The 22,298-nt window shown below is 42.6% G+C and overlaps 2 protein-coding genes across 2 annotated transcripts; both read left to right on the top strand.

Annotated features, from left to right (window-relative positions):
• The first annotated feature begins 1,414 nt into the window (after positions 1–1,414).
• On the top strand, positions 1,415–5,596 carry lig4 (ligase IV, DNA, ATP-dependent). Its single transcript, XM_061272397.1, has 3 exons — positions 1,415–1,647; positions 2,040–4,107; positions 4,184–5,596. Exons 2-3 carry the CDS (start codon positions 2,045–2,047, stop codon positions 4,851–4,853), a joined length of 2,733 nt encoding a protein of 910 aa, XP_061128381.1. The 5' UTR covers positions 1,415–1,647; positions 2,040–2,044; the 3' UTR covers positions 4,854–5,596.
• Positions 5,597–7,797: 2,201 nt separating this feature from the next.
• Positions 7,798–18,300, top strand: nalf1a (NALCN channel auxiliary factor 1a). Its single transcript, XM_061272226.1, has 3 exons — positions 7,798–8,986; positions 13,998–14,169; positions 14,563–18,300. Exons 1-3 carry the CDS (start codon positions 8,309–8,311, stop codon positions 14,859–14,861), a joined length of 1,149 nt encoding a protein of 382 aa, XP_061128210.1. The 5' UTR covers positions 7,798–8,308; the 3' UTR covers positions 14,862–18,300.
• Positions 18,301–22,298: the final 3,998 nt, after the last annotated feature.

Raw genomic sequence — 22,298 nt, forward strand, 5'->3', positions numbered from 1 at the left:
TTATGAGTTTTGGAAATAGGGCAAACCCGGCAACTAAAGAATAGGGTTCGTTAATAAATCATTTAATAAATGATTAAAGGTTAATAAATTCTCAGAAATCATTATTGACTCTAAGCTTTGGTGGAATCTACAAATAAATTACATCTAAAGTTGCAAGGAGCTTTGGGATATTGGGGAAAATTAAAGGTATACCTTAAATAACAATTGTATACATACACTGTACTGCACTCTGGTATTACTGTATCATTCCTATTGTGTTGATGCTAATAGTATGCATGTCTGGCGTTTTCTATTAAGTTAGTGAGGTCATTTCTAAGGCAAAGTTGCCCAATATTCGGTCAATTATTTTTATGATGTCCATGTCAAGTAGTGTGAAATGAATGAAAGTACATCAACCAAGTATTTTCTTTTTGTCAACACTTTTGCCCACGATTGGAGGATCATGATTCTAAAAAGCTCTGTAAACAAGCGTGCAACCCCCCCCCCGGGCTGCAACTTGACAGTGACGTCATCTGTTTACTATCTTGTAGCAGGTTGCAGTCGGACAGGATTTACGTAACTAAAATCCCATGCGTGCTGCAGCCCAACACGAGAGAAGGAGGCACTTTGCTGCAGAAGTACCCCGGCACCGAGTCACCCAATCCCGTAGCAACACGCACGCATACAACAAGCGCGCATACGCACAGCTCAATGGACGCAAGTGCCCCCCTCGCCCCCCGCCCCGAGGTACGTGCATGTGGAAAGCACAGTGGAAAGCACAGCAAGCGCACGTCATAGATCCATGTGACAGTCCCACGCACACTCGCGCGCGCACACACTTCCCAGCATCCTCCGGGGCAGCATCAGCGAAGTAAACAACTCTCGCAACTCAGCGCTTCCCACGTTCCATTGGACGAGCAGTAGTCGCCTCCTGTTGGCCGGTTTGTAGTACCGTATACACACACGCTCCTGCGGTATGCTCTGTTGAAGTTGCAGTGTGACTAAAAATGAGTAATCGTCGAAAACCTAATTCGTTTCAGGTCCGTTGAAAATTGAAAAGGATATTTATACATAGATTCAACACATTCTATGATTTTACCTTTTTTTTATTTTGGTTAATCGAAAATTATAGTCCATTTATTTCAGTAGTTCAAACAATTAAACTCCTATTGTAGAGATTCATTAAACACAGAAAGTACTTTGCGGAAGGCCAATTCCTGTCTAATTTCTATAATGAACTTCATTTAGATGTAGTATTTTTTATTGCCAGTTATTGTAGCTCTTAAGCCATGACAATCATCAAAAAAGTATTAAAATAATTTGTTATTGCTTTTAAATGGAACAACTGAAGTTCCACAAGATTGTTATTATTTGAGATGCACGTTTATCTTTTACTTTCCAGGAGCTATATAGATCCACATTGGTTCCGCTTTTGTTTCGAGGGGAACATTTCTGCCGAGCTCCAGAACGATGAACCAGGAAGTATCCTAAAGGGCTTGTCCCTCTCTCTGAGGATGCAAAAAAATGATAACAACAACTAAATACATGTTAAAACATCAGAAAATGATTGAGTAGCTATGCTTGAGCTCATGCAAGTTCAAAAGATCTAGCAAAATAAGAACCCACGTGTTTACTCGGGGAAGGTAACCGGACAAGTCCACTCACAAGGTAAACAAAATACATTCTCTCACACTAACAATAGTTTTAACCAAGACTTCAAAACTTTGCTATTGATTGTTATTAATATAAATATATCTTTAGCATTTCCTGTTTAAAATTTTGGCAGATGAATGAATTTAGAGTGCGTCTCGTTGAAACCGATGAGGATAGTAAAACAGAATGACGTCATCAGCAAACGCTTGAACAAGAGCTTGAGAGAGCTACTATACTATATATATACAGATATTGTACATGGGGAGAAGAAAATACACTTTGAAAAACAAATTGAGTGCAACACACATTTTTCAGACAAAATTCTCTCTAGTTTGGCTCGATGAGACCCAGTTTTCATTATTTCCCAGAATGTCGTCTGATTTTAAAAAGTTGTCTTTTGTTTTCAGATAAAATGGAGGAGACGTCCAAAAGCGCTGCAGCCAACCAATCTTCTGTTGTTGCTGCTCAAGTCCCCTTCCTTCGCCTGTGTAATACTTTAGAAAAAATTCAGAGATTGAAACTCCGTCCAGAAAAGTCTAAGACCCTCGGGGATTTCATCGAGTCATGGAGAACGTTTCATCGTGCACTGCATAAGGATGAGCCCAAAACAACTGACTCTTTCTACCCGGCAATGCGTCTCATAGTTCCCTCATTTGAGCGAGAGCGAATGGCCTACGGCATTAAAGAAAACATGCTGGCTAAACTTTACATTGACGTATTGTGCCTCCCGAAAAACGGTCCTGAAGCCAACAAGTTATTAAACTACCGCGCTCCGAGCTCTTCTCAAGGAGAGTCTGGAGACTTTGCCGGCATGGCGTACTTTGTGCTCAAGAAACGCTGCACCAGCCAAGGACAGCTCAGCATCAAAGAAGTCAATGACTTTCTGGATTCCGTCGCCATCAACAATGCGAGCAAGAAGAAAGACCTTGTGAGAAAAAGTCTGCTGCACCTCATCACGCAAAGCTCGGCTCTTGAGCAAAAATGGCTCATCAGGATGATTCTGAAGGATATGAAGCTTGGCATCAGCAAGGAAACGGTCCTCCAAGTCTTCCACCCGGATGCCGCCGAGCTCTACAATGTCAACACGGACCTGAGCAAAGTGTGTCAGCAGCTCCACGACCCCGCTGTGTCTTTGAGTGACGTTTCCATCGGACTTTTCTCTGCCTTCAAACCCATGTTGGCCGCCGTCGCTAACATCGGCAACGTTGAGAAGCAGATGGGAAACAGCCCTTTTTACATTGAAACCAAACTAGACGGTGAGCGAATACAACTCCACAAGGATGGCGACGTTTACAAGTACTTCAGTCGGAACGCCTTTGAATATACACAGCAGTTTGGTGCATCTCCTTTGGAGGGTTCCCTGACACCTCACATCCACAACGTATTTCAAAAGCACGTTGTCAATTGCATTCTCGATGGGGAGATGATGGCTTACAACCCGACCGCCAAGACTTTTATGCAGAAAGGCAGCAAATTTGATATCAAGAGACTGATGGACGATTCAGAGTTACAGACCTGCTTCTGCATCTTTGACGTGCTGCTTGTCAATTCCCAGAAGCTTGGCAAGGAAACGCTGAAAAAGCGCTACGAGATCCTGCAGACGATTTTTACTCCAGTTATCGGCAGGATTCACTTGGTGCAGAAAATGGAGGCCCGAAGCACGCAGGACGTGGTGAATTCTCTCAATGACGCCATTGACCAACGCGAAGAGGGCATCATGGTGAAAGATCCGTCATCCTTCTACAAACCGGACAAGCGGGGAGAAGGCTGGCTGAAGATCAAGCCGGAATATGTGGGCGGCTTGATGGATGAGCTGGATGTTCTGATCGTTGGCGGCTATTGGGGGAAAGGGAGAAGGGGTGGTATGATGTCCCATTTTCTATGTGCCGTTGCAGAAGCGCCAAAGCCAGGCGAGAAACCCTCGGTTTTCCACACGCTCTGCCGCATCGGCTCCGGCTACACTATGAAGGAGCTGTACGACCTTGGCTTGAAGCTCGCCAAGCACTGGAAGGTTTATCGCAAAAACGACCCGCCGGCCAACATCCTGTGCGCCACCGAGAAGCCCGAGGTCTACATCGAGCCTCGCAACTCGGTCATCCTCCAGGTGAAAGCTGCCGAGATAGTCGGCAGCGACATGTATAAAACCAACTGCACGCTGCGCTTTCCGAGGATCGAGAAGATCCGCCACGACAAGGAGTGGCACCAGTGCATCACCCTCGCCGAGCTGGAGCAGTTTCGCGGCAAGGCGTCAGGGAAACTTTTTTCGCGGCACCTTCATATCGACGCCGCCGGTCAGCCACAGAGAAAAAGACCAAAGCTGCCTGCCAAACCCAAGAAGGCGGTCAGTGACCTGTATAAGCAGCAGGATCTCTCTGGGGTTACCAAGGAGACGGACATGTTCGAGGATGTAGAGTTTTGCATTCTGAACGGCATGGAGGATCACCCCAAGGCTGAGTTGGAGAAAGGCGTGGCCAGGTAAATTGCCTAGTCATGTACATTCACCATGGATTACGGGCAAAACAACTTACATCGTGTGTTGCATCTATTTCAGGTGTGGCGGTATTGTCGTTCAGAACCCGGGGCCAGATACTTACTGCGTGATCGCCGGATTGGAGAACATGCGCGTGAAGAACCTGATTCTGTCCAACCAGCACGATGTGGTGCGGGCCTCGTGGCTGCTGGAATGTCTGGAGCAGAAGGGATTTGTTCCCTGGCAACCACGCCACATGATCCACATGTCGCCCTCCACCAAGGAACACTTTGCCAGGAGCTACGACCGCTACGGCGACAGCTACTTCCAGGACACTGACGAACAGCAGCTGCGGGAGGTGTTTGAACGCACGGGAAGGATGGAAAGCTCAACAGCCGTCGACATTTGCCAAGTCGAAGAGCGATACGGCTGGGGTGACCTTCCCACCAGTATGTTCCGACCTTTCACAGTTTACATGGATGACTACGCCGACCTCAACGACCCTGCAACCGCCATTTCCGCAAGTTGTTTGGATATCAGGGCCATGGAGTTTCGCTACCACGGAGGCACAGTGGTGGACAAGTTGGAGGAAGGCGTGTCCCACGTTGTTATTGCGGCAGAAACCAGACTTGAGGATTTGAAGAGATTGAGGCGCAGCTTTCGAAAGAAGTTCAAAATTGTCAAAGACACCTGGGTGGTTGACTCAATCGGAGCAGGGCATCTGATGAACGATGACAACTATTTGGTTTGAAAAAAGCCCCCTACCCCCCACCATGCACTGCATTTGAAGTCCTTCCTCACTTCTAGAAGTTGCAATGCTGATAGATGCGTACTGTAGTCAAGTGAATTAAGGACCATGCTGCGGATTTTCCTGATTGGACTCATTAGCTTAGCCAATTTCTGGAGATAGCCAGGACATCATTTTTACATCACAACTTTTCTGGCCGTGCATTATAGCTCTTGTCTTATAGAAACCAATACATTATATGGAGAGTGAAAGAAGTATAAGTGAAAAAAATATTGTTTTATACATTTAAAAAATTTAAGTTAAGATGAACTTAATATGACAAGTTTGATTGCTTTTTGTGGGGTTAAGTGCTTACTTAGATTTTAGAGTTGCGTGTGTGTGTGTGTGTGTGTGTGTTTGGCCACAGCTGCATTTTACCAGGTTTGAATCAATTATTCTAAATTCCCCCCCAATAAGATTGCATATACATTTCTGCCAATGTTCTGTACTGTCCGATATTTCCCACAATGCAACTCGTCATAGCTCATCTCGCATTGCTCATTTCGGACCGTGCCTGTCTGCGACATGATCTTTTTTCCACTGTGATTCTTATTATCTCCCTGCAGATTCATGTAGCTCTCGTGCATTTGTATTACTACATGAACAAACTAAATTTCTTCTGTAAAATTGATTGTTTTGCAATGCACAATAATGGCTGGGTTTATGATTGAAGGTTTTGAACAAAATAAATTACATAGATGCATTAATATTGTTCTTATTATTATTCACGATTTCCCCCCACATTTTTCTTCTCTTCAGCATCAACTCTTGTAGATCTCACGTATGGCGCGTTGAAACTGGTAAAGCACTTCACAACACAGACAACCTTGTGTTTGCTGTCTTCCAAAATGTCATCAACGTGTCATGGGACTAGTTTTTGTTGTAACCTTCATTTCTCCAGCCTCTGGGGTGCTACCTGTGGTGTCCTGGGCATTGTTGGATGTAAAATAATATTTTGGGAGTGATTGAGTGATGGTTTCTACTGAGACACGGATAAAAAAAGAATCCAGGTAATACGCAGCAAGTTCAGCAACATTGAAGGATGCTCTGCAGTGAATATTACGGGATTGCATTAAAATAAATCAACTCGCATTACCTTTGAAACTGCATTTTTCTAAATGCTCATAGACACTTTAGAGGCGCGGTTCCCAACCTTTTTTGCGCCACTGACCGGTTACATGTCAAACAATATTTTCACGAACCGGCCTTTATATAAATATATAAATAAATAATAATTTATAAGAAAAAGATAAAACTCACCATTAAGTATCTGCTCCGTAGCTTTGTGGGCTCGACTGGGGAAACATGTTACGTGACCGGGAACGAACGTCTTGACCTGAATTAATTGATCGTGGATAAAAAAAAAAAAAATAAATCTTCTTTTTATGTTCTAAAAAGTGTCATGATGGTGTGAACCGTTCCATGTTTAGTGATTCTCAGACAGTTGCTCATCACATTTGATCAAATCGAGATAGAGTACAAACTGACCTGATACATGAACACAAAGGAAAGTTTGCAAAATGTCACAGTTTCATTTTCAAGGATGTAACATTAAAAGCCATGTTAATGCCCACTTCCATCCTAAACATTTTAGCATTCTAAGAGAAAAGTAACAATTGTGATAAGAATGGAGCTTTCAACTCAATACTTCTTACAGCTACAGTAGTTTGTGCTTGAGTACGCACAACACAGAAATGTTTCTCCCACACTGGACTATTTCCAGATATTGCAGAATTTAGTATGACTGTCAGGCTTTAATTAGAGAAACTGAACTAGTATTTACTCCTGCAGGGCATCGTGCGTGCGCGCGTGCGCGTGAGTGCGTGCGTGTGGCATATTGTTGAGCCTAAAGCCTAATTTCTGATCTTTGAAACTAACTGAGAAGTAGAAGCTGAAAGATGGCAAATCCATTGAGAGTAACGCCATTACGAAAGTCGGCACATGGGCAGCGGGGTGCCAAAACAGCCAAAAGGAAATATAGTAGCAATAAATGAATTGCCCAAAAATAAACAAAAATATTTCAAACACCTGAAAAAACGTTTTCCAACATTTACTATCAAAAAATGCAGCCTTGTAATTTCAGTGATTTATCATCATCAATGTTTGGTGGTTGTCCATTGAGGGTAAAATAAAAGCTTTCGTCAAATACAATTATTTTCTTGGCTGGCACACTCATTTTATGACTTTAAAATTGACTGTGTAATTGCAACTTTGAAATCGCAGTCTTCACATTTCAGTGGAAATTCTGTCTGACGCTCTTGGACTTGACTCACCTCAAGCGGAGGAGAGGATGCTGCGACTGCGCTGCGCGGCATAACGTCAGGGCTGGAGATGGATTATCAAACATGCAAGTGTGAGGAGCGTCGTGACCGGATAAGGGGGAAAGTGGATTTTCAAAATAAACTGATATATACATTCGTTTCACGGGGCACTTCCGCATTTTATGTAAGTGGAACGTCAACTTCCGGTCCGTATGTAAATACAATGACGAACAGTGGCAAGAATGTAAACATGGCACTTAATGGCCCGAGATAATTGCTTGCATATATAAGAAATATTCAGGTGCCAGGTCATTCGTATCTCAAGGCACAATTGTATTGTAAATGACATTAACATTAAAGTGAATGTCTTGCAGTTATGGCGTTTTGCCAATACAGTGAAATGGACTATGACACTGGCCAAATTGTTTTATTTTATTTAAAAAAAAAAAAGAAAGATGCAGGTAATATTTATGAGATAAAAATGAATAAATTAAGGTGTCAAAAATAGCTTTGACATATGGGGCCCCCCTGCATCACTGCAATTGATAACGCAATTGATAGTCACCGTCGAATGACCTCGAACAGAGGTAGCTTTTATTTTGTAGAAATAAATCGGAAATAGCCAGCCTTATTACCGTCAGCTTTTAGCGAACACGCACAGTTCCTTGGCCAACATGGCGGCGACTTGACGAAGGCAGCGGGATGAAGAGGGTGAGGGCTTGAAAAAGCAAAGAGGTCCGTGACAGGTTGCGGGCCCATCCGCCGACACCTAGCCAAGACCATGTTGGGAGAGGACAGCCGCCGCAGCGTCGCGCGACCGAGGTGTCGGTGAGCGTGCAGATAAGAGAAGACGCGCTCGCGAGGCCACGCAGGAGGAGAGGGGGAGCGGAGCGGCGTTCGGCTCGTCTCGGCGCGGGGCTAGGACAGCAGCGGCTTCCCCCCGGTCGGTCAGCCATGGAGGATGCGGCCCGGGCTTGCCAGCGTCTAATTTGCCAGCCGGCCCACGCTCACTTGGATGGGAATTAGCCGTGGAGGCCAAGGCAAGCCGGGACAAGCCAGCGGTCGACACCTGAAGGGGGAGGAACGCGAAGCGGACCCCACGTCAATGACTGTTGCGGCAGAGGAGCCGCCACGGTGGAGTCGGCAGGTTCCCAAAATATGACCAGGGGTGCTGGGACGTGTTGGCAGCAAGATGACGACGACGGCTTCCAAATCTGGCTAGAACCCCCGCGCGAGAACCAAAAGCCATTCACCGACTCCGAGAGGGCACAGAGATGGCGACTGTCCTTGGCATCCCTCTTGTTTCTCACCATCCTCCTCTCTGATCACCTGTGGTTCTGCGCCGAGGCCAAACTGGCCAGGACCCGGGACAAGTTCCCATCGTCCCGCCTCCTCTCTCCCCAGACCCATTCAGCACACAGCAGCCTCCGAGAAAACCCTCTCGCTATTTTTGTAGGAAACTCGAGCAAAGATTTGTGGCGGCTGGAAACTTGCCACGCGGACACTTTGTCCAACACCTGCTTGACTTTCGCCGACGCCGACCAATTGTGCAGGGGCCTCTTCAGTCAAGAGGGTGTAAATATGAGCGATTTGTACCTCTCCTTTTGTAACTCCTACTCGCTGCTGGATTTGCTCAGCGGCTCGATGAGTCCGGACAATTTGAACTGCAGCCTGGACGTGTTTGACGACGGCGACACGACCCGATGCAGCTTATGTGTGCAGGCGTTCCAGCGCTACGACCAGCACGCCCAGGAGAAGTACGAAGACTTTGAGCTCCTCAGTTGGAAATACGACCCGTCTGAGTATTCAGTACGGACGTGCATGGAGCAGTGCAAGGTAGGCCGGTGCGGAGGGGAGGGGCTGGGGGGGGTGGGGGTGCGTAGGGGAAAGGGGGCGGCTTTCTGGTTTTTGGCTGATGGCGAGGGTGATGCGGTGGCCATCTGTTGATTTGGATCCGGATAGACGCCAGCTTTGTGGTCCTCCCCCTCCTCTCGTCCCCATGGCGACGAATGACAGATTCAAGGAGATGGACTGGCCTCATGTTCATTCATGTAGCTGCCTGGCAGTCCCATGCTAATGTGCACACGGAGGCCCTACTACAGGACACCTCCAATCCGTGTATCACTTTTTCTTTTTTACATTGCCAGTTGAAAAATCATCAAACACACACATTTGCTAGGCTGTTTACCCTCACCAGGGTCACGGGCAAGCTGGAGCTGACTTTGGCCAAGAGGCGAGGTCCACCTTGGACTGGTCGCCAGCAAATTGATGGGCCTGTACAGTGCTTTGAGATACAAGTGACATGAACTATGAATTGTTGCTTTGACTTGTAAGTGCAAACTTATCAAGAGCCGCATTGGTGGTAGCAACTGCGACTCACTTCGCAATAAAGTCGTACTTCGGCAGATAGCGAGCGATTCTTCAAAGAATTGATTTCAAACTGTGAACGTTGATGACAAACTAAACACGCTAACCATTACCACACTGCTAACCGTGTAAGCAAGGGATATTCGAACACAAAGAGTGGCGCTACACGTATCGCATGACTCTGATATTCAATTGGTTGTGAATGGGATGATGTGACCTGGAGGTAACTGATGTTTGCCAACGTTAGCCGCCACAATCAGTCAAGACAGTCAGACAACCTTGTTCCCCTTTTTGAATGATCAACCAATCGCCAGGTGTTCTGCGCCACTCCACGTGGAGAATGAGTCGTTGAAGTCAAGAGGCGGTTTGGCGGCCTAATGTGGCGTGAGGCTCTTGTTTGCTCATTCGAGCCAGACACACTAAAAAGCCTCTCAACTGGCTTGATGTAATCGCTAGCCACAGTTTAAAAAAGGTTTGAGGGCGTCCAATTTAACACATATCTACTGCCTAAAATAGGGGTGCAGCAAAGGTTAATCTCTGGACCAAATTGTACCTCTGAGGTTAACGTGATTCACTTGCCATACTGATTGTTGTAGCTGTGTTCCCAATCTAAATATATTTTGTCAGCAGGAGTGAAGAGCTGAATAACAGAGGAGCTGTCGGTTTTCGTGAATGGCGATGCCGGTCTCCATTCACAGAAGCCCCAGCCAATCCCAGATGGGCTCTATTCACCCAAACACCGACAGGGAAGCTGCACATACATGTCACAAACCCCAGCAAGCCATCTGCTTGCCTCTAAAAACCAAACACAAACACATTTGGATGCCAACGCGGCCTTCATTTTGAATAATGCGACTCTACAGCGTCTGCGCGCAGGCACTTTTTTGAGTCAACCGTTGACAGAACCTGGACGTATGTATGTGCTATGTCATCATCTCATCACACATTTGCGTTTATTATCCGTGCAGTCCCTTTTGCAGTACAAAATGGCAGAATGCAACCTTATTTCGTCAATGTATTTATAATTGTTTTAAACGTTTTTTTTTCCCCCCGCATAAAATCGATGTTAAGTAAATATTAGGAGTCATTTTCATTTCAGATCTGCTAGCTTCATAAGAACTATTCAAACTGAAAGCTATTAAAATAAAAATTAACCAGCAAATCCACAAGGGACATCCACAGCAGTTAATAAATTAGATTTTCCAACATCAACTTTCTCCAAAGTTACGTATTTGCTTCATCTGAACTTAAATCAATCAAAACCGAATGAGTTCACGAGATTACGCGATCTTTCAATTTATTTTTGGTGTAGGGTCTGAAACAAAAACACAATCTATAAATAGAATTAAGTGCCAACCAAATATTCATATAACATTTCGAATTCACCTTTAAACAGTTTTTTGCATGTTGATAACTGATGCAGATGCAGGAGGATAAGGGTTTAAGTTTTGTGGGAACCAATCGGACGCAAGCTCAAAAATAGATAAATAGCTTTCATGGTCACCGACCGGTATGTAGTGGTCATTTATACACTCAGTAATGAGTGAGTCAGTTTTTGTTTGTTTTTTGTTTTTTTTAAAGGGACATCAGACTTGAACATTATGAGCTCCTGCACTGCAACTGAAGCCCGATGTCACTCTATCTGCAGTAAGATGAACATATTTACCGTTTAAATTAAATGACCCCTTTTCTAATGTGGTGTGTGAACTCCCCCCGTCATATTTTTTTTTTAACAACCATCTCTCATGTGTGCCTTGATGGTCCAGTGCTTGCACGTCACTGCGCCGCCTAAGTTTGTAGAGACACCCACAAAGCTTGACTTATGACTCAAACCGTGGTGACCACGAGACAACTCCGGAAGAAAAAGAGACATGAGCAATACAGTGACACAGGAAAAAAACAGAAAAAAAAAACGGTGCAACACTAACCAAAAATTACAAGCAAGGCACCAAGTGTCAAAAAATAACCAAAAGCTATCCAGAACAGCATCTCTACCAATCCCCATTAAATGTGAGTCACAGCTGAGGTTTCATCAGCGCTCAGTGGGCCACTTCGAGTAAACAGCTTCGGGTTTCTGGAAATTCTTGGAAGCTTGTCAATAAAATTGAGGCGCCAATAATTAGGCCACTTCCTGTGGAATAGCACTGTATGTGTGTTTGGGATGATTATAGACTATCCGACAACACGGGCATGCGAACGCATACATTTTCACAAGAAGTACTTTATTTATTTATTTTTATTCCAAAATGGAGACGGTGAGAGGTTAAAATGATTTAGATTGGCTTTTGTTGATTGTTAAGTTTGTTGTTGATTGGTTTAGTTAAACGGTTTGAAAAAGGAAAAACATACAGTATGTTGTGGATGCGAAATTTGGTTGTTGGGCCACATATTTTCAACAACATACATTGCGACAAAGTGCAGTACAGTAATCCTCTAGATTTGGAAAATGGAGCATTAGCGAGAAAAAGTTTTTAATTCGGGGGTATTTGCACATTTGGGGTTTTATGCACATTTCTTTGCTTTAAAAACCTGAATACTGCCAACATTCAGATTGAATTGAATACATGAAAACGTAGTCAATGCTATAGCCAGCCATGGTCAACTTCATGCTCTTCATCAAGGTTTCTTCAGCGTGGGTCACTTCAGCATCCAAGGAGGATTTTGCTCTGGTCTGATGATATTGTCCAAGAAAGTTTGCATCATTTTTCGCTTCTTGCTTTTAAAGCCACTCATGCTTAAAGATTGGGAATGCATGCCTCGGCTGTCATTTTCAGCCCAAACAGAACAGATCCCTTTTCTTTATTCTCTTCGTTACACTGACAGTTTGATGTGTCAGTGCAGGCTTCAAAGTTTGGATGTGCAGAAGTATTGCAAATACATTTCTAACTAACATGGAAGTGTTGGTATGTGGGTGGTTCTCAGAAAGTGTGGTCCAGGAATGGCCGCGACGGCTAATTTCACCACTCAAAATACATTCACGCACAAAATACAGCACAAATCAAGTGGGACCCTGCTTTCTGTGAACCACCCATGTCCGAAATGTTCACAAAAGAGCGTCTGCGCTTGAATACTGTCCGAAATGTCTTGATATATAGCTGGCGGCCCACCAAGGTGACAGAGGATTTCTGAGTGCCGGGTCCCCATTCACAATGATCACACATTAGGCTGATCAAATCAGACTGCAGGCCTGCTTCCTGACTAACTCAATTTGCTTCCCTTTTCACGCTGCGCGCACAGATGCACACGCACGCTTGCACCGTTGCACTTGTGCACATAAGCAGAGAACCAGCAGTGAGTGGGGCAGCACCTATCGAGGTCCCTTGGAAAGCAGAGACTGACGTTACCTTGGAAACTGCTGGCTTACATTTTCAGGAGGACCCACATTTTCTGTTTGACTAGCATTGTTTTGGTTCTATTTCGGTAGCCATGGCATCCCTAGACTTATCTTACATCTCACCATCAGGAATTATGCCGCTACTGTATCTTCAGAGGTATGTTAAGGCGTAGTCCAAACTCTGTCGTGATCCATTTTCTCTCCTTTGCAACTCAATACTGCTATTAAAGCCAAGCAGCATGGGTGTTAGGCGCAAAATGATTTTAATGTTTGCTTCCATTTGTCTTCTACGTTCTACAGAGCAAGTAAATCCCTATAGAGGTTGTCCTCAAACCTTTTACACAAAGTAGGCTCTGATCGATATTTTTATTTTTCAGGTTAATGTCAATGCCGATTTTTGGCAGAAATAAAATACTGATTACCAATTAAGCAAAGCAGAAAAAACATAATAAAGCTTAAAATATTTTTTGCCCTCTAAATACACACAGCTTGACTTTTTTTTTTCCTTTCCACAGAAAAAGGTTTTTCTTTTCTGGAAAAATTAAACTCTTTTCTTTTACCTTGCTTAGAGGGCCTAGTCATAACTATATTTTGAAGGTTTCCCGACCCACTCAGCTGAGCTTTTAGGAGCAACCAGTATTTAATTTTTTTTTTCTTATTATTCATTCACTTATACATTCATTTTTCTTCTATTCTTTTATTTTATATATATATATATGTATATATTATATATTACTTTGTTCCTTTTCAGGTTATACCTTTGTTATTTTAAAGTTGAGTTTTGACAAGTGAATAAGTGCTAAATGTTGATATTATTAATTTAATAATTGTGATTTCTCAATATCAATCCAAACAATTGTGATGATTATTTTCTCCCCATAATCGCTCAGCTCTAATTCTGTAAAGCGACTGAAGTCCCATCAAACACATTTAGGGAGCACAGAGATGGTGAGCCAGGTCTCTCAGTTTCCAACATCATTAATGGGCAAAGCATACTCCCAAATTCTTGCGGAAAGTCTCCCAAGAAGATTGCAAACGGTTGGACTGCAAAAAGGGATTTATTTTTTATTTTTTTTAAGTCAGCCAAAGATTGTATCATAGTGTTATTCCCCCCTCTAATCATAAATTATTCTTTGTCCCTTACAGTCGGCGTACAAGCCCTGGCTGTGTGCTCAGTACTTCCCCACCGCGCAACTGTCGTGTCAAAGAAAGATATCGTGCCACCAGTACTGCCTGGAGGTCCAACAGAGCTGTCCGTACATCCTGCCGGACAACGACGACTTGATCCATGGCGGCAGCCCCAGCTTCATCTGCACGGGTTATTGTCCACTTTGTCTCTCCGTTGCCCTCTTTCACTGAACCAAATCACCCGATTTACATGAGCAACATTTCACAAATGGTATTTCTACTGAAATCATGTTGAGCTCATCTCAATTTACTCTCAAGTAGCCCCAGTATGACCACTGTGACATTTTGGGCAGACATTTTGCTGCTCCACACAGCGTTCTCGTCCGGCAACAAGAGCAGACAGGCGAGTGGAAAATTCTTCTGTAAATTGGTCGATTGGAAGATGCTAAAATTCAATTGAAAGCTTTAAACATCAATGTCAGAAAATCGGTCTGACCCCTTCTCTCCAATCGAGCTCAATAATCCTCTGTCCTGTTTAAACGATGATTGAAAAGATGTGTCTTGATTTTGTCTGCCATTTCAGGACTCTTCACAGAGCATCCATCAGAAAGCAAGGAGGATTGCTGCGACGTCCGATGGGACTCCAACACGGACGGCCCCTCGGGCGAGACGCTAAAAAGGACTGGCTCCGCCTGCCGGCGCAAGGGAGCCTCGGTCACCTCCGCCGCCACCCCGAGACTGTACAGCGGGCGGCTGAAGATCTGCCTGCTGGCGCTCGTCCTCCTGCACACTGTCATCATCATATCGGCCTCCCATAACTCCACGTTGGCAAGCCCCGTTGTCACCTTCTCACCGGAGAAGAGCACATCCAACGAGGATTGAACATCGGGATTGGTCCAGGCTTGAGGTTTGTCGCTTTTGCAAACGCGTCTGGGATTGCCTCTGAAAAAAAAAAAAAAACACCCAGCACAGGATGCGAGGAGGGCTTGGCGTGGACTGCACCGCCCTTTTAAAGAAGTGACCTCTTGCCACTTAAAACCTGCTCATTGTTTCTATTCCAGCCATATGTTCAGGAGCATCTCGTGCCTCCACCGCTCCTCTCTTCATGTTTCGTCATGTTTTCCCCGGTTTCTGTGTCTGGATTGCACGTCCGAATGGTTAGCGACGAGGTGGTCACCCCTGCTTGTCGTTTGAATTTTTGATCCTTCTTTTGACTCCTCCACACTATTTCCCTTCCTTCCTCTTCCTTACAACCTTGTAGTAAGTCACCCATCACTCATTTTGGTCTTTCAAAATTCAGCTCCTAGAGATTTTGTTAACGCTTCCCCTCCCTCCCTCTGATGCTACATGCCTCACCAGTTTTGGCCTCAAGTGCACTGAGACTAAAAGTAACGGCGCTAAGCAGCGCACGGCAGGTGGTGTTAAATTTACCTCATGATGGAGGCAGTGGTGGCACTAAATTGACAGTTGGCTCATGGACGTTGTTGACTCTGACGCTGTAGGAATAAAACAAGTGGGAAGATGAAAACAGGAAAGTTATTGAAACCAAAACCCCAGGGGGCCTCATTTATCAACTTCTGCGTGCACAAAGTTGACCTATTTCTATAACACACACAAAACCAACTCATATTCTTGTGTAGGTTTAGAATTTTGGAATCAATTAAATATACTCATCGCATTCTACTTCAAAAGACTACTCTGCACGACGTTCTTTTTCCACCTTTGTAGTTTCACCTTAAGAGTAATCACAAAAAATACTATGTCACAGCCCAGATTATTTCCTTCAACATAAATGCAATCTGAATGCATGTTTAGCCGCAAAACCGCAACAATTTCTCATCATCTCAATGTGTTTAGTATATTCAACATTTTTTGTACCATTTCTTAAAAACACGAAAACACAAATTACAATGCTATATTTCAACAAATCCAAAAATACAGTTGTGCCTCACAATGCAAGTGACAATTTGTTTCCAGATATAAGCTATCGTTCGCTCGTTTTTTTTCTTTGACTTGCCAACAAATCTTTTTTCGATATTATGTAAACCATAGATGATAAACGTAAAAGAAATATTGAATTATACATTTTCTACATTTAAAACCATTTCATTTCACCTTCAAGTCTATCTTAATACTAATGCATCATAAGAAATGCCGTAGAATGGCTGCCCAATACCATATTTATGCTAATTGGTTAACGATTTAAGGAATGGCTATCTGAACACAAACGGTGTCACAACACATGTAGCCAGACAATATTACAATATTCACTGGCATACATTTGTTATCATCTGTGAAACACGAATAGTAACATAGTAGAGTCACAGTAAGTGGAGTGAAATTCTGTCTGCATGATTATTATACTGCCAGCTGGTGGCCACACACCAGAAGGAACTGCAAAGAACTAAGAGTGATGCTCAAATTGTTTATTCTTTACATTCTATTTTATTAGGTTATCACAACAATATATGTTTTATAAAGTAAAAATTCGTAGAGCCCAAGTTTCCTTATTAAAAAACATGACAAATTGTTGGTGTTATTTTTTCGGGGGGACTGAAACAGATTACGGCATTAAAGGTATGGTCGCTTAATGGATTGAGCTCATATTTTAAGGCAGCACTACTAAATTTAGTTGACAAAAATATGTAAGATTCAGAAAATCAAACGATAGCATCTTCTTGCTAACGCTATTGATGTTTTTATTTAACCTGATATGTAGAAGACATACTACGTTACCTCCAGACACTTTTTGTTCTTCGACACGCAGGTTGATAATTGACACCCCGCATCTTGAGTGCCTCTATGCTGTTACACCCCAAGTCAGGCCAGCACTGGCAATGGGGCAATATTATATTCATTTAAAAAGGAATCAAAGAAAGTTGTGTGTATTGCAACATTCATGCCACCCTTAACCCCGACAAGCAAAGGGCTCCATTTGCATTGGCATGTGAGGAAAGTGAGGAGAATTCAAGGGCTGATCCATCCCACCCGTGTGAATTATTTTGACTTGTGGCCATCTGCTGTCTGTGTAAAGTTCACAATGGTGACTGAGTTTAAAGTTATGAGATCATCAGTTAGCGTCCTATAAAGTGAGAAGTGCAGCCTGATTAGGCTAGCAAAGGACTGATCCAACCACAATGTGCCAATCCCAACAATGGTTGTGGTGGTAAACAAATCTTCGAATGGTGACACTGAAACGAATAGAGCAAATTTAGAGTTAGAGCCGGGTAATTTGAAATTTCTGAGAAAGAACTACCTAATCTGGTCTGTCTGAAAAGAAAAAGGCACACGGCCTAACTGCCCAATCCCAGTCCTGTAACTACAGCGCCATCTGCTGGATCCGGTTGGTCATTACCACACTTGGCCCGCAACCCAAATGGGCCTTTAACTGTTGTTTATTACATTTGCACCTTACTTTGGATCTCTCTCTCTCTCCCTCTCTCTCTCTCTCTCTCCCTCCTCTCTCTCTCTCTCTCTCTCTCTCTCTCTCTCTCTCTCTCTCTCTCACTCTCTCTCTCGTGCGAAGAAATTCCATTTCAAAATTTCAAATTGTCTTGCTATTTCTCTTGTTGCCATTTTGTTTCCTTCCTGTTGTTTTTTTAGATGCAACCACGAACCGTTTGACTCCAGCCCGACTTCGGTCCTCATTAAATGTACATTTGTGCCTGTAGATTTTCAAACCCATATAGACTTTTACTTCCCGACCTTCGGACTACCACCCGTGTCTGACCCTCCTTGCCCATCTCTAAGAACATTCCCCGGAAGACAGCAGCGGATGTATTTGTTCCTCTGATTTCTAAACAGTTCATGTTGCGTGCATCTATGCAGAAGATGCTTTCTGTTGTAAATATGTCGCTGCAAAATGGCTTCCCATTGCCCTCTGCAGACTTACATCTTGCCCTTCTCGAACCCTCTGTTTGAATCTCACTGTGATTTCTGTTAGCCTCCTCAGTTTTTGTCTGCTTTTGGAGATTGTTATTGCCGCATCTTTCTGTTGTCTACTGCAGTGGTGTGACTTGATGAGTAGGACTAAGTTGGATGTTTAAAAAGAAGTGATGAAGAGGTCGTGAAAAAAAAAAACTTCAAAAAACAACACTTGAATTATGAAAAGGGTTCCAATACAAAAAATGATAATGTTATCATATTGTCATACTAGAGATGCTTTAGTTTGCTATTTTCCTTTCTTTTCTACGAAAGACTTGATGAAATGAAATTATTTATAAAAAGTCGTCCCTCGAGTCATGATCTTTTGGGGATGTGGGAAAAAAATGTATTTATTAACATTTTGTTCGAAATAAAATAAAAATTATGTTACACATTATTTTTATCTTTTATTTTTTGTGAGTAGTTGCTGTGATGAAAGAAGAAAAGGTGATATTCTAGGAGAGAGAGAGAGAGGGAGAGAGAAACACCCTCACCCAGACATCAAATAGCATCTTTGGTCATTGTTAACATTACCCATTTCAAGCAGCAGATGGTGCCCTAGGAAAGGCCTTCATTAAACTGTTTCAATAATTTTTTTGAACTACTCATTGTACATTTGCTGTTAAACAAATTGTTAAATGAGTACCATAGCTCTCAGACAATGTTGCTCCCGTTACATTATTACATCTATAAAAATATAAACCAGTCATTCCACAATTGAAGGAGAATTCAGGCACCAACATATTAAATATAGCCTATTTATTCCGTTATTTTGTTTTTAAGGTAAAATAGGCCATAAAACATGACATAGTTCAGCATGAGGCTTTTTCTATCCATTAATGACATTTCGTTTTACAATGGAGGATTGCATATCCAAACGATTTTCAACTCTGGATTTTCGGCTGTCAGCTTTAGAAGGGGCGACACTCCTCCCCTGGAATGACAACTACAATATTTAATTTCTATAAATGCCTTGGTGTTGTTACAGAATTTGCTTCTTTTATCATATTTGCTCGTGTGTCACTAAAAAGGTGTCCACCCAAAAAAACCCGAAGAAAAACACTTTGTGCTGTAGGGCTTGCACGCAAGTCGACTGTAGAACAAATATTTGAAGCCAACCAGGCTTATTGACTTCAAACATTTATGGATAAAGTCAAATGATGTTGAATTTATTCTTTCCCTTTGGTCATACACTGCTGAAAGGTAAAAGGCAACATTTACACAGCACACGAGTTACTGATGTGACTCCAACGAGGCAACTCAATATTGATCGACTATTGCTGGAAAACGGAGCTGTCATATCAATCTGGACGTCACATGACTTTATTTGGAGAAAGCAAATATGGGATGAGACATAATGGAATAACAGTAATCTAAGATATTTCTTCTGCCAGGGTCTTGTTGTCATAACTACTCAGACATTGTGTAAAATGCTATTGTGACATTTTCAGTAATTCGATACCTACAGTGATGGCAAAAGGCCATAATATTCTGTCAATTCTCTGCATTTTAACCATTTTCACAATGGAAAAAAAGACTGCACAAAAGAATACTTTCCCTCGCTTCTTCACAACATAATGCAATACATATTTATTTTTATTACGCTTTCACAACAGCTGTTGCCATAACAACGTGCTTTACGGAACAATTTCAGTTGTCATTCTTATGTGTGTGTGTATGTATGTATGTATGTATGTATGTATGTATGTATGTATGTATGTATGTATGTATGTATGTATGTATGTATGTATGTATGTATGTATGTATGTATGTATGTATGTATGTATGTATGTATGTATGTATGTATGTATGTATGTATGTATGGATGGATGGATGGATGGATGGATGGATGGATGGATGTATGTATGTATGTATGTATGTATGTATGTATGTATGTATGTATGTATGTATGTATGTATGTATGTATGTATGTATGTATGTATGTATGTATGTATGTATGTATGTATGTATGTATGTATGTATGTATGTATGTATGTATGTATGTATGTATGTATGTATGTATGTATGTATGTATGTATGTATGTACGTACGTACGTACGTACGTACGTACGTACGTATGTATGTATGTATGTACGTACATATGTATGTATGTATGTACATATGCTTGTTCATTTGTTGCTAATAATTCCTAATCATCGTAGCCTTTTCTTGCCAATGCATATTGTTGCAAAGATTGTAATTAAATTGACACATTAACTCTGCATGGTCTGGCGGTGAAGTCATAATGGCAGCAAGGGTGTACTGTATTTATATTCATAGAATGAATCCAGATGCAAGTTCAATAAGTGTAACACAAAGGCTGCATAACTTAATCAAATGAATCACAAATCATAAACTTAGCCTGGGCCATTCTCACGGCTGGTTTGCGGAAAGCATTGCTCGATCTTTTTATGAGGCTTTTTTCTTTTTTTTTGCCGTGCCCTTTCTCGCAGTGATTATTCATCCGGTTTGGTGCTCTTAATTAGAAAGTCAGTCTCATGCGCAGATGGAGGTGGAATCTAAATCAGGTTAGATAAAAAATATAGATTATTACAAGCATTGCCACGAAATGCTCACAGAATATAGACACTCCTCCAAAAGCATTGGAACAGTCAGATCATTTCAAATATTTTCTGAGGATATTTGCTTGTAAGGGCTGATGGTAAATTTGTTAAGTGCTTTCATTTATCTGCTTTTAAAAAAGGCCCATATTGAACAAACATATTTAAACAAGAGAAGTATCCTAATGAATGCAGTGGTACCTTGATGTGTCCAGATAAATTACTTTGGGAATGCTACGGCGAAAAAATAACTGAGAAATATAGCAGTTACTTATCGTTCGGCGTTTTATTGCTCGCCTAATGAACACACTCCAGCGCCTCTTAACTCTCTCCACAGGAGTTCTTAGTCTACCATCTTTATACGGATACCGAATGCCCTCTATGGGCACATTTCTGTCGTAACAAACCTTTCAAGAGTCTTCATTTCAAATCTTCTTCCTGGCACCGTCGGACATTAATGAAGCAAACTAGCTAAGCAAGGTAACCTGTTGATAACCAACACAGATGATACATTGCCATCACATTCCATCTTTTACCATTCCTATTAGTAACCCAGCAGGCTGTGAGAATTGTCGCGCCAGAGGTTCTCACCAATGTCATCAGCAAGCTGGTCGACAAGTATCCTAAAGGTGTTGAGGCAGTGTTGTGGAAAATGAGACTCCTGTAATACATAATACATTGCAGTACAATAAAAGAAAAAAAAAAGAGAGAAACCTGCCAGCAAGTTTTACTACATTCTAGGGCATCTAAATTTCTTAACTCTCACATACTATTCATTTTCCTTACAAATTAGGACACATACAGAGAATATTCCCATACTTGTCATTTCAATCAGAAGCGGAAGGGCAAATCTTCCCAAAATATTTTGATAGCCTGTCTGACATTGATAAACGGAGAAAGACGCTGCACTCATCTCCCTGTGATCTACCCTCACCCGTGAAGAAGACCCCAAGATACTTGATTTCCTGCACTTGGGGAAAGATCTCATCCCCAACCTGGAACAAACACTCCACCTTTTCCTGACTGAGTACCAGGGTATCATATTTGAAGGTGGTGATTCTCACCCCAACAACTTCACACGAAGCTGCAAACCACTCCAGCGTGAGTTGATGACGTGATGAAGGCAACGAAGGCGTGTTAACCAGGAATGCCCTAAAACATCAACAGCCTTTTGGAACGCCCTCCACATCTCAAGCACCCCTGGGGCTCACCCCTGGAGCTCACCTCATAAAATATATCTTTATTGCTGTCGAATGTCAAAGTGGGCCAAATTTGATAGAAAGTGGATTCAGGATGAAATTCTCAAACCCAAGGACAATATCTTGCCCATTGGAGCATTCATCCAACCCCGGTCAATACAGTACATCCGTTGCTATTATCCCGAAGCTTGAGTCTATTCCCGGAGACAGTGCAAAGTGGACTACTCTGCCCTGGTCACTAGTAATAAGGCGATTGAACAGGTTATTGAATGGGAATTGATCCCTGGCCACCCTGTGATTGACTGGATGACCTGTTGTTATCTGAGTTTGCCTCCAGTTGCCTTTTAATACCAAACGGTTGAAAATAAGTGTATGACCCTGGCTGGACACTCTGCACTTCCAATGACCCCTAAAAAAATGCTGTCTGGTGAAACCATGTTCTGTGAAAATGTTCCCTTTTATTGGGGGCTTAATTGGAAAGTCTATTTTAAACAAGTCACTGCACTTCACTCAGCTGTGTAACATTTGCCCGCCCTTGCTCCATGATGAAATCTGTATGTATTCTATGTTTTCCCTTAGCTAAAAAAAACATATTGGTACGTGCTGCACTGCTCAAAGGAGAGAGGAAGCTCAGA

Source organism: Syngnathus typhle, linkage group LG2 (genome assembly GCF_033458585.1).
Source record: "Syngnathus typhle isolate RoL2023-S1 ecotype Sweden linkage group LG2, RoL_Styp_1.0, whole genome shotgun sequence".
NCBI classification, from domain to species: Eukaryota; Metazoa; Chordata; class Actinopteri; order Syngnathiformes; family Syngnathidae; genus Syngnathus; species Syngnathus typhle.

What these genes read in the sequence shown, in the direction of transcription:
- lig4 (XM_061272397.1), top strand. Translation starts at nt 2,045, where the DNA reads ATGGAGGAGACGTCCAAAAGCGCTGCAGCCAACCAATCTTCTGTTGTT. An exon ending in TTGGAGAAAGGCGTGGCCAG is followed by an intron (nt 4,108 to 4,183) that starts GTAAATTGCCTA and finishes CATCTATTTCAG; the next exon opens with GTGTGGCGGTATTGTCGTTC.
- nalf1a (XM_061272226.1), top strand. Translation starts at nt 8,309, where the DNA reads ATGACCAGGGGTGCTGGGACGTGTTGGCAGCAAGATGACGACGACGGC. An exon ending in CGTGCATGGAGCAGTGCAAG is followed by an intron (nt 8,987 to 13,997) that starts GTAGGCCGGTGC and finishes TGTCCCTTACAG; the next exon opens with TCGGCGTACAAGCCCTGGCT. An exon ending in CCCCAGCTTCATCTGCACGG is followed by an intron (nt 14,170 to 14,562) that starts GTTATTGTCCAC and finishes CTGCCATTTCAG; the next exon opens with GACTCTTCACAGAGCATCCA.